The sequence below is a fragment of the Tachyglossus aculeatus genome, chromosome 15 (genome assembly GCF_015852505.1).
Source record: "Tachyglossus aculeatus isolate mTacAcu1 chromosome 15, mTacAcu1.pri, whole genome shotgun sequence".
Lineage (NCBI taxonomy): Eukaryota > Metazoa > Chordata > Mammalia > Monotremata > Tachyglossidae > Tachyglossus > Tachyglossus aculeatus.
Genome location: NC_052080.1, coordinates 25443530 through 25455800, shown reverse-complemented (window position 1 = coordinate 25455800; position 12271 = coordinate 25443530). Strand labels below are relative to the sequence as shown.

General features: G+C 46.4%; 1 protein-coding gene across 3 annotated transcripts in view; it reads left to right on the top strand.

Annotated features, from left to right (window-relative positions):
- The window catches only part of STXBP4 (syntaxin binding protein 4), a 91832-nt gene that overhangs the window by 2523 nt on the left and 77038 nt on the right, over nt 1-12271 (top strand). The window contains exons 2-4 of one of the 3 annotated variants that reach the window (XM_038757201.1): nt 4962-5048; nt 7081-7200; nt 9937-10066. In XM_038757201.1, coding sequence (XP_038613129.1) covers nt 7166-7200; nt 9937-10066 — 165 coding nt within the window. In that variant the 5' untranslated portion in view covers nt 4962-5048; nt 7081-7165. Of the gene's footprint in view, nt 1-4961; nt 5049-7077; nt 7201-9933; nt 10067-12271 lie in introns of all 3 variants that reach the window. The other 2 variants (XM_038757199.1, XM_038757200.1) reach the window with 2 other exon arrangements.

The following is a 12271-nucleotide window of genomic DNA, read 5'->3' as shown; positions in this document are numbered from 1 at the left end:
AGTTATCAGGTCACAAAGCCAAGCTTTTGGGTCTTCACCCTAATTGTTTCTTAAAATAAATGTTTTATTTTAGTGGCTCCTTACCCCTGGGACAAACATTTGTTTCGTAGCAGTTGGTTTGAGAATCGAGAAGTTTGCTTTTTTTTCCAAGATCATGGTACGAAACAGATTTGTGAGTGGGAAATTTACCCACTTAAATATTTGGATTCTTTGCCCAAGGCAGTAATCAGTCTGGCACGCTTGCCGCCTCTAGGCTCAAAATCACACAATCTGTGAGGGTTAATGTTATGTGTGGGGGTTAATGTTATGTTAAAAGTTATTCTTCTGCCCAAAAATGTGAAGGACATTTCAGGGTTAAAATTTCAACTGTGAACCTACATTTAGACTATAGGGCTCCAAAATAATAAAAAAACCCCGTCCTGTCTGCAAATCTCAAAATTGATGGTTCCAGTCCATATCTCCATTTGTCGAACATCTCATGCGAGGGGAGGTTCAGGGGACAAAAAACAAAACAATAAACCCTCTTTTGTTGGGGAAATGAGTCTTTTTAAAATACCAGAAATAAGAGTCACCAAATCAGTTCTCTAAATGCTTTGATAGGCCTTTGTTTGAACTGGTGACTGATTTGAGGAGCATCTGTACCCTAGCAGAAAGAGCTTGGGCTCGGGAGTCGGAGGACCTGAGTTCTAATCCCAGCTTCGCCACGTACCTGCTGGGTTACCTCAGATGAATCACTTGATTTGTGGGCCTCAGTTTCCTCAACTGCAAATTGGGGATTCAATGCCTGGCCTCCTTCTTCCTTAGACTGGGACATATCTGATTGTCATGTATCCAACCCAGCGCATGGCACAGGCACTTAACAAATACCACAGTGATCATTCTTCTTCTTGATAATAATAGATTTGATATCACATGAATAATTATAACTAATCTCTTAATTATTATGGTATTTCTTAAGCACTTACCATGTGCCAGGCACTCTACTCAGTGCTGGGTAATTAGTATATCAGAATGAATATAATTCATATACAAATAGATAAGTGTAATCTAATAAAATAGCACATGTGATACAATCAGTATCTTAGTTATCAATTATAATCAATCAATCATATTTATTGAGCGCTTACTGTGTGCAGAGCACTGTACTAAGTGCTTGGGAAGTGTAATTATTGTTACACTCTTTATATTAATTATTTATTAATTATTATTAATTATTATATGTTGCCAATTTGCACTTCCCAAGTGCTTAGTACAGTGCTCTGCACACAGTAAGCACTTAATAAATACGATTGATGATGATGATGATTAATTTGCCCTTCAACTACTGTAAAGCTCTAGGGCTTTTCTACTTAATAACAATCATAATAACAATGATAAGCGGTTAAGTGCTTAATATGTGCCGAGCACTGTTCCAAGCGCTGGGGTAGATACAAGGTGATCAGGTTGTCCCAACATGGGTCTCACAGTCTTAATCCCCATTTTACAGATGAGGTAACTGCGGTACAGAAAAGTGAAGTGACTTGCCCGAAGTCACACAGCTGACAAGTGGCAGAGGCAGAATTAGAACACACGACCTCTGACTCCCAAGCCCGGGCTCTTTCCACTAAGCCACGCTGCTTTTTTCCCCCATCCTCTTCATAATTTGTCCAGTTTCCCCACAGCACCTGTATATATGTATATATGGTTGTACATATTTATTACTCTATTTATTTATTTATTTTACTTGTACATTTCTATCCTATTTATTTTATTTTGTTGGTATGTTTGGTTCTGTTCTCTGTCTCCCCCTTTTAGACTGTGAGCCCACCGTTGGGTAGGGACTGTCTCTATGTGTTGCCAATTTGTACTTCCCAAGCGCTTAGTACAGTGCTCTGCACATAGTGAGCGCTCAATAAATACGATTGATTGATTGATTGATTGATTCTGCATTGATAACAAGGAGTAAATGAGCTCTGAAAATTGGCACCATCTGCCCTCATCCCTTCCACTTCGCGAGTCATGTAATTAATATCAGCTCTCCCCTCATATCATTATTTGATTCATTCATTCATTCCATCGCATTTGTTGAGCGCGTACTGTGTGCAGCACGCTGTACTAAGCGCTTGGGAAGTACAAGCTGGCAACATATAGAGACGGGCCCTACCCAACAGCGGGCTCACAGTCTGGAAATGTTTTAACGGTACTCTGTGTTTTACAAGATGACGGCAGGCAGTTTTACGAGCCGTTTCTCAAGGAGCCTAGGGCCAGGGTTCTTACACCACAGAGAGAGCCGAAGCAAACCTCACTTGCCGAGACGATTAGGTGGAGAGAGAACCCAGAAGGTTGGAGCACCGTCATGTCTCTTCTCATTTCATGCGTCCGGAGGGGATTTAACATACACTAGTTTCTTCTTGTTTCGCTCTATCCACGTTCCTTTGGAACTGGCTTGTATCCCACTCTGATTTCTTTCAATAATCAAGCTTAAGGCCCTGCTGGGAGCTCACCTCCTCCAGGAGGCCTTCCCAGACTGAGCCCCTTCTTTCCTCTCCCCCTCGTCCCCCCCTCCATCCCCCCGTCTTGCCTCCTTCCCTTCCCCACAGCACCTGTATATATATATATATGGTTGTACATATTTATTACTCTATTTATTTATTTATTTATTTTACTTGTACATTTCTATCCTACTTATTTTATTTTGTTGGTATGTTTGGTTCTGTTCTCTGTCTCCCCCTTTTAGGCTGTGAGCCCACTGTTGGGTAGGGACTGTCTCTATGTGATGCCAATTTGTACTTCCCAAGCGCTTAGTACAGTGCTCTGCACATGGTAAGCGCTCAATAAATACAATTGATTGATTGATTGATTGATTAAGGAAAGGGATAATCGTAATAATAAATAGAGAATCAGTGATGGGGCACAAAGGGAATAACAATAATCACAGCACATTTGAAGTGCTATGTGCTAAACACCGGGATAGCTCCGTGATCGTGAACATCGGACCTAATCCCGGGACTGCAGGAGTTCGTGGTCTCTCACCCTCATTTTCGAGAGGGGAAGACCGAGACCGGAGAGGATAAGCGGCCGTCGCCAAGTCGCAGGCGGACCGCCTGGGACCCAGTCCCCGGTCTCCCGTCTCCAGGCCTAGTGCTCTTTGGGCTGGCCCATGCAAAAAATCCTGGGAATGGCTTGGGTCTGGGCATCGGGTGGTTTCGAGGCAGGTGGAGGGCTTACAATCTGTCTGCTTCTGTTCTTAATTATGGCCCACCCTTCTCTCCGTGGGTTCGGCAGTGCCCCAAAGGCAGCTCCAGAAGGGACGGTGTACACGCTGTCCCCCTTTCTCTCCCACCGTCCCTCGCTTTACGCTCCTTCTGGAGCAGGAAATCCGTTATCCACGAGGGCTTCATCTGCGGTCATGCTGACCCGCCTCCCGCCACGCCCCATCGAGGTCATCTGAGCTGGGGGACAAAGGGGAGGAAGAGAAGCGACCACTTGAAAAGACCCTCACCGAAAGGGAGCTATCATCAAAAATTCCTCACCATCGGCTCTAAAGCAGGCGATCACCTTGCCCCCTCCTACCTCTCCTTGCTACTCTCCCACTACGACCCAGCCCATACGCTTCGCTCCTCTAAAGCCAACCTACTCCATGTACCTCAATCTCATCTCTCTCCCCACTGACCACTCGCCCACATCCTGCCCCTGGCCTGGCACATCCTCCCTCCTCATATCAGATGGACAATCACTCTCCCCACTTCAAAGCCTTACTGAAGGCACATCTCCTTCCAAAGGCCTTCCCTAACTAAGCCCTCCTTTCCTCTTCTCCCACTCCCTTCTGCGTTGCCCTGACTCGCTCCCTTCATTTACCCCCTGCTCGCCCAACCCCACACTGCTTAAGTACAAATCTGTTATTTCTTTATTTGTTAATGTCTGTGTCCCCCTCTAGATTATCAGCTCTTTGTGAGCAGGGCACGTGTCTGTCATATCGTTGTACTCTCCCACGTGCTTAGTACAGGACTCTGCATCCAGTGGGTGCTCAATAAATATGATCAATTGATTGATAATTCACTTGGCCCAAAGCCACTGCACCCTGCGCAATCAATGCCACACTGTGTCTCCTGGGCCCGGACTATTAGCAGTCGGGGCTCAGATCTCATATTTTTCCTCCCCATACACTCAATATAGTCAATCAATCAATCGCCGATATCTACTGAGCATCCACTGCGTGGTCAGTGCCGTGCTGAAGGCTTGGGTCGAGGACGATAGAATTAGCAGCCGTGATAATAATAAGAGTAATAATTATGGTATGTGTTAAATGCTTACTATGTGCTAGGTACCGTACTAAGCGCTGGGGTGGGCACAAGCAAATCAGGTTGGACACAGCCCCGTCCCACATTGGGCTCACAGTCTTAATCCCCATTTTGCAGATGAGGGAACTGAGCCCAGAGAAGTGAAGTGACTTGCCCAGGGTCACACTGGCGGGATTAGAATCCATCACCTGCTGACTCTCAGTCCTGAACCCGTGACCACTCCCTGCCCTCGAGGAGTTTATGTTCTTCTGAGTGCAGATTGCCAAAGTGAGCTCTGGAGAAGCCACAGGGAGATTAGCAGACGTGATCCCCGCCGTCAGAAAACCTAAAGATCAGTGAAAGGGCATCCGGGAGAGGGGGAAACATGTGGGTGACGTGGGGCATCCCGGGCCCCCCGAAAATCCAAAGTACAGAAGGCCACCGCTTAGCAAACCATCCGCGTTCAGCGGAAACAGTCGTAAAAATAACAGTTACTCGGCACCCGCTGGGTGCGTTGCACCTCACTGAGAATAATACAGATGCTAATGATCGTGCTGGGGGAAGGAGATGCCAGATAATCAGATCAGAAATAGCCCCTGCCCTGCACGGGGCTGACAGTTTAAGGGGGAGGGAGAAGCTGCGTTCCAAGATTTCTAGAACTCTGAGTGTTTTTAAAAATCTCCTTGTTTTCCACTGATTTAGGAACAGATTTAAGAAGCCGACAGAGCGTGTGAAGCTCAGAGAAAAAGAGGATCCGCGGGGAGCTGTTCTGCACGGCGAGAAGCTGCGGTATCTGGGGGAAGGATAACTGGGGTGTCTGCTGAGGGCTCGCTTTGCATCAAGCATCAATCAATCAATCAATTGTGTTTATTGAGCGCTTACTGTGTGCGGAGCACTGTACTAAGCGCTTGGTGGATGCAACGCGGTCAGGTCCGACACAGTCGCCACCATCCTGTGTGGGGCTTATAGTCCAAGGAGGCGGGAGGACAGGAATAGAATTCCCATTGTACAGGCAAAGTAATGGAGGCATGGAGAAGTCAAGGGACTTAATAATAATAATAATAATAATTGCGGTATTTGGTAAGTGCTTACTATGTGCCAGGCACTGTTCTAAACTCTGGGGTAGACACAAGATAATCAGTTTGGACATAGTCCCTGTCCACACGGGACTCACAATCTTAATCCCCATTTTAAAGATGAGGAAGCTGAGGTCCAGAGAACTTAAATGACTTTCCCAAGGTCACACAGCCTACAAGTGGTAGAGTCAGGAGTAGAACCCAGGTCCTTCCGACTTCCGGGCTCCAGGTCTATCCACTAGGCCACGTTGCTTCTCTAAGGTCAATCAATCAATCAATCGTATTTATTGAGCGTTTACTGTGTGCAGAGCACTGTACTAAGCGCTTGGGAAGTACAAGTTGGCAACATCTAGAGACAGTCCCTACCCAACAGTGGGCTCACAGTCTAAAAGGGGGAGACAGAGAACAAAACCAAACATACGAACAAAATAAAACAGATGTGTACAAGTAAAATAAATAGAGTAATAAATATGTACAAACATATATACATATATACAGGTGCTGTGGGGAAGGGAAGGAGGTAAAAAGGCGGGGATGGAGAGGGGGACGAGGTGCGTAATCCCACCCAAGATTACACAGCAGGCAAGTGGCCAGGGCAGAGAGAATCCCAGAGTCCCCAACTCCCAAGCTTGTGCTCTTTCTGCGAGGCCTGCACCATTTCCTTGCTGCTTGATGGTAATTATTACGGTTTCACAAGGGCTGGGGATACGGACAGTGTTTCGAGAAAACACTGGCTTTCGACTCCCTCGTCCATAGCCTGGTGTTTCGCTCCCTGGGGGTGACTGTTGTTTATCGTATTTGTTAAGCACTTACTACATGCCAGGCACTGGCCCTTTCCTTCCTCTCCCCCTCGTCCCCCTCTCCATCCCCCCCCCCCATCTTACCTCCTTCCCTTCCCCACAGCACCTGTATATATGTATATATGGTTGTACATATTTATTACTCTATTTATTTATTTATTTATTTTACTTGTACATTTCTATCCTATTTATTTTATTTTGTTGGTATGTTTGGTTCTGTTCTCTGTCTCCCCCTTTTAGACTGTGAGCCCACTGTTGGGTAGGGACTGTCTCTATGTGTTGCCAATTTGTACTTCCCAAGCGCTTAGTACAGTGCTCTGCACATAGTAAGCGCTCAATAAATACGATTGATTGATTGATTGATTGTTCTTTGCTCTGGACTAGATACAAGTTAATCAGATTCACACTGAGTCAGTTGACTCATGGAAATGAGGTATACCTCCCTCGGTACCCTCATGGGCATGCCCACACCCAGGGATTTATGACACGACCCAAGGCGCCCGTGAGCCTCACGGGGTGTCCGTCTCTGGTGTCACCCCGATCCCCCGTCCCCCCCGACCAGAGGTCGGACAGCCGGCTGGGGGTTCTTCCCCCACCACTGTATTCCGAGGAATCCGATGTTTCACAGCCATGGAAATTGCTGCAGTTCACCTTATTTGCATTCGGCACTCTTGCCATCGAGAATGGAAATTTGTCCAAAAAGAGATTTCATTCGCACTTCTTAAATGTTACAGGCGGTGATGAAAATGTCATAGCCCAAAATACACGAGGCAGAGACATCCATCAACATGGGCACACACACACACACATAAATATATATATTCCCAAGTGGACTGAACCAATACACAAAGTGGAATTCTCATTCTAAGTATGGTATTTGAATCTTTGTGTCAGATGGGCTTTTTTTTCCTTCTCCATTTTTCCAATCATCTTCTCTCTCAGCAGAACCTATCGGTAGCATTTCATCAGAATCCCCACCCCGCGTTTCACCGTCCAGCTTCAGAACGCAAAGGACTTCGTCATTGCGAATATGAGTGGAAATCCTTCGGCCTCTGCTGTGTCTTGGCAAGTCATTCATTCATACTTATTGAGCACTTACTGTGTGCAAAGCACTGTACTCAGCACTTGGGAGAGTACAACAACACACATTCCCTGCCCATGGTAAGCTCACAGTCAAGAGGGAGAGACAGACATTAATATACATAAATAAAGTTGTGAATCAATTGCAAAGACTCGTTGGCCTTCCCCCATCAGAACTACCATCATCGTCATCATCATCAATCGTATTTATTGAGCGCTTACTGTGTGCAGAGCACTGTACTAAGCCCTTGGGAAGTACAAGTTGGCAAAATACTTACCATAGTTACCATAGTTTGGACTGATGAGGAAATGTTCCATGTCTGCACTATTTCTTAGATTCCTTTGTGCTCCCTGTGGGGTTCCCTCGGGGGCGAACGCTTGCCTTATCCCAACCAACATTCCCTCACTGTGCCTTAAAAAAGCCTCCTTCACTGGAAAGTTCGCCCTGGCCTGGGACAAGCCAGGTGTGCTGCCACTTTTCAGCCATTTATTTTTTTTAATGGTATTTGTTAAGAGCACACCATGTGCCAGGCACTGTTCTGTGTGCTGGTGTAGATACAACTTAATCAGGTTGAACTCTGTCCCACATGGGGCTCACAGTCTTAATCCGCATTTTACACATGAGGTAACTGAGGCACAGAGAAGTAAAGCGACACAGGAGACACGTGGTGGAGCCGGGATTAGAACCCAGGTCCTTCCGCTTCCCAGGCCCTTGCTCAGCCACTGACTAAAAAGGGTAAGGGCCCCCATTTGGGGGCTGGTTCTATTTAAGTCTTGGGGGAGTGGGGCTGCCGTGAAATGTAAGAACCAGTTTGGCCACATTGTTGTCTCCTGCCCGCCTCCCAGAGTGCCCGGGCCATAAGGAAACTCAGATCTGGAATCGGCGGGATTCAGCAAATCCCGATAAAACTAAGGTCCGGGTGATACGATCTTTGAGGTAGGGTGGTTTCCAGCCTTTGAAAGGGCGGCGGGAAAATGGGGTAACACAGTAGCCCTCCCCAGAAGGAGTAAGCATTCCGGAGAACGGAGATCTTTCTCTCGGTCTCTTGGGCCGTTCATCTCCAGCACCAGCTATGGCCTTTTGACTCGGGGACGGGCCAGAGCAGCATTTTCAGTCAACCGGACGCATTTCCGCAAAGGGTGCCGTCTGTGATCTCAGAGGAAGGATTCGTCTGATCGAACACCGGCACGCGAGCCTATTCCTCGGGAATCCATTTCCTTTCCTGCATTGAAGCAGTGTGGCCTTTTGGAAAGAGCACGAGCCTGATACTTAGAAGGACCTGGGTTCTAATCCCGGCCCTGACGCTTACCTATTGTGACACTGAGCGAGTCACTTAGCTTCTCTGTGCCTCAATTCCCTCATCTGCAAAATAGGGGTTCAACACCGGTTCTTCCTCCTACTTAGCCTGAGAGCCCTATATGGGACCAGATTTGCCCCAGTGCTTAGTACAGGGCTTGGCATATAATAAGTACTTTACAAATACCACAAGTTTAAAATGATTATCATCGTTCCTGAGGCCTCCTTCAGTTGGAGGCCTACTCCTTTGTCCTTGGAGAGGGAGCGGCTGAGTTGTAGTTTTATCTTGTTTGGATGCTGTTATTCTCGGTTTCATTACTCTCCCACCCTCTGACAAGGACATTTTGAGGTCCTCCTTTATGCCCCACCTCTACATGTGTTTGGATTGTTTTGGGAAAAACACTTTCAGCATCTAGTTGAAAAGCATTTATTTCCCCCTAAATCCATCAACCCCGATTACTCTTTAGAAATCACCCCTCGTACCAGGGCTCTGTTCCCTTTAAAGTCGTATCACAGAGGGTATGTAGCTATAAAATTTAGTGAGTTGACAATTTTTATTTTCCTTAGAGCATCCAAGATTTTGCCCTAAACCCCCATCGATTATATTTTTCCTGAGGCGGTAACAAAATTTTTAAAAACTGATTTCACTTCCTGAAATTATTCTTCCGCTACAAGTTTTTCATATCCATTAAAACCCCCTAGAAATATTGCTTAAGAAAATTATTATTATTTTTAATGGTATTTGTTAAGCTCTCGCTATGTGCCAGGCACTGTACTTAGTGCTAGGGTAGATACAAGATGATGATGATGATGACGGTATTTGTTAAGCGCTTACTATGTGCCAAGCACTGTTCTAAGCACTGGGGTAGATACAAGGTAATCAGGTTGTCCAACGGGGGGGCTCACAGTTTTAATCCCTATTTTACAGATGAGGAAACTGAGGCCCAGAGAAGTTAAGTGACTTGCCCAGAGTCACACAGCTGGCAATTGGCGGAGTAGGGATTTGAACCCACAGTCTCTGACTCCCAAGCCCGAGTTCTTAATGAGGTTAGACACAGTCCGTGCCCTTCATGGGGTTCATAGTCTTAGTCCCCATTTTACCTATGAGGGAACTGAGGCACAGAAAAGTTAAATGACTTGCCCAAGGTCACATAGCAGACAACTAGCAGAGCCAGGATGAGGGCCCAGGTCCTCTGATTCCCGGTGCTTATGTTCCTTCCGCTAGGCCAGGCTGCTTCTCCAGTTATATTACATGTTCGATAGAGTTCTGAAGTTGTATATATCAGCATATATACCGATATATATACCGAAATTGTATATATCGATAAATATAAGGAATATTTCATTTCCTTGAAGTCAAACAAGGCACACCTCTGTGAGGCTCCAGGCTGAGGTTTCAACTTTGGTTTCATTTTTCTTAGCAGCCACGCCTTTCAGATGATCACCATGAGAAAGGAAACAGGCTTAGGGGTGACGATTGTCGGAGGGATGAATCACAACGAAGGGCCCCTGGTGTATATCCAGGACATCATCCCCGGCGGAGACTGCCACGAGGTAATGACAGAATAATAATAACAATAACAATAATAACAATAATAATAATAACAATGAAGGGCCCTTGGTGTATATCCAGGACATCATTCCCGGCGGAGACTGCCACGAGGTAATGACAGAATAATAATAATAATAATAATAATAACAACGAAGGGCCCCTGGTGTATATCCAGGACATCATTCCCGGCGGAGACTGCCACGAGGTAATGACAGAATAATAATAACAATAATAATAGTAATAATAATAATGTTGGTATTTGTTAAGCGCTTACTATGTGCAAAGCACTGTTCTAAGTGCTGGGGGGAATACAAGGAGATGAGGTTGTCCCATGTGGGGCTGGCTCACAGTCTTAATCCCCATTTTACAGATGAGGGAACTGAGGCCCAGAGAAGTGAAGTGACTTGCCCAAGGTCACACAGCAGACATGTGGGGGAGGCGGGATTCGAACCCATGACCTCTGACTCCCAAGCCCGCGCTCTTTCCACTGAGCCACGCTGCTTCTTAAGCGCTTACTGTGTGCAAAGCACTGTTCTAAGCACTGGGGAGGTTACAAGGTGATCGGGTTGTCCCACGGGGGGCTCACAGTCTTAATCCCCATTTTACAGATGAGGTCACTGAGGCCCAGAGAAGTGAAGTGACTTGCCCAAAGTCACACAGCAGGCAATTGGCAGAGTTGGGATTTGAACCCATGACCCCTGACTCCAAAGTCCGTGCTCTTTCCACTGAGCCACGCTGCTTCTCGATGCTGATCGATGACGGATTACAGGCCATTGATCGATATTATTCGCTGAGCACCTACGCTGCGTGGAACCCCACACTGAGCGCTTGTGAGAGTCCAGTGATTAGTAGAGGTGATCCCTGCCCTCAAAGAGCTCAAAATTTTCTGGAACATATGTGGCAAAACAATAATTAATAAATTGCCCTTGCCCTCACGATGTTTACGGTCCTACTACCTACTATACTACACTACACTACTATAGTACACTACTACAATAATACCTACTATTGAGAAGCAGCGTGGCTCAGTGGAAAGAGCTCCGGCTGTGGAGTCAGAGGTCATGGGTTCAAATCCCGGCTCCGCCAACTGTCAGCTGTGTGACTTTGGGCAAGTCACTTCACTTCTCTGTGCCTCAGTTACCTCAGCTGTAAAATGGGGATTAAGACTGTGAACCCCTTGTGGGACAACCTAATCACCTTGTAACTTCCCCAGCGCTTAGAACAGTGCTTTGCACATAGTAAGCGCTTAACAAATGCTATCATTATTATTATTATTACTACCAGCAGTGCTGAGTGCCCAGGAAAGCATAATAGCCACTAGACTGTACGATCGTTCTCTAGACTGAGCCCACTGTTGGGTAGGGACTGTCTCTATATATTCCCAACTTGTACTTCCCAAGCGCTTAGTACAGCGCTTTGCACACAGTAAGCGCTCAAAAAATACGATTGATTGATTGATTAGACTGTAAGCTCATGGGCAGGGGACACGTTCATTAATTCTGTTGCATAGTACTCTCCCAAGTGCTTAGGACAGTGCTGTGTACCCAGTAAGCGCTCAATAAATGCCATTGACTGATGGGGTGATAGACATGATCCCCACCGTCGGAGAGCTGCCCTCGGCGTAGCACCGAGGGCGTGGGGCTGGGATCAGAATCCAGGTCCGCCGCTTGTGTGCTGTGTGACCTAGGGCGAGTCACTTAACTTCTCTGCACCTCGGGTACCTCCCCTGTAAAGCTAACATTAACACTTTGAGCTCCGGGTGAGTCACGGACCGGGTCCAACCCAATTGCTTGTATCTCCTCCAGTGCTTAGTACAGTGCCTGGCACATAGTAAGCGCTTAACCAATCCCAATTTTTTTTAAAAAAGGTGCTTACAGAGCACTACACTGAACATTTGAGGTGGCACAATAGAGTAACTATTCCCTAGTTTTCTTCACATCATTCACACACTTCCCATGCACTTAGTACAGTGCTCTGCACACAGAATGAATGAATATGGTTAAATGGGTTAAGAAAAGACCCCAGAGAACTTGGAACTCCAGGACTTCATGGCAAGATGACAAGAGGCAGCAGTTACCATCCTGCCTCAGATCATTTCCTGCACTTTTTCCATTTTCCCAACACAATCAGCCACTCTAATCGTGTCCCCCTTTGGTTCCAAGAAAGGCTAGACACATGGGTGACAGGGGCATTGCATTTCTCTCCTT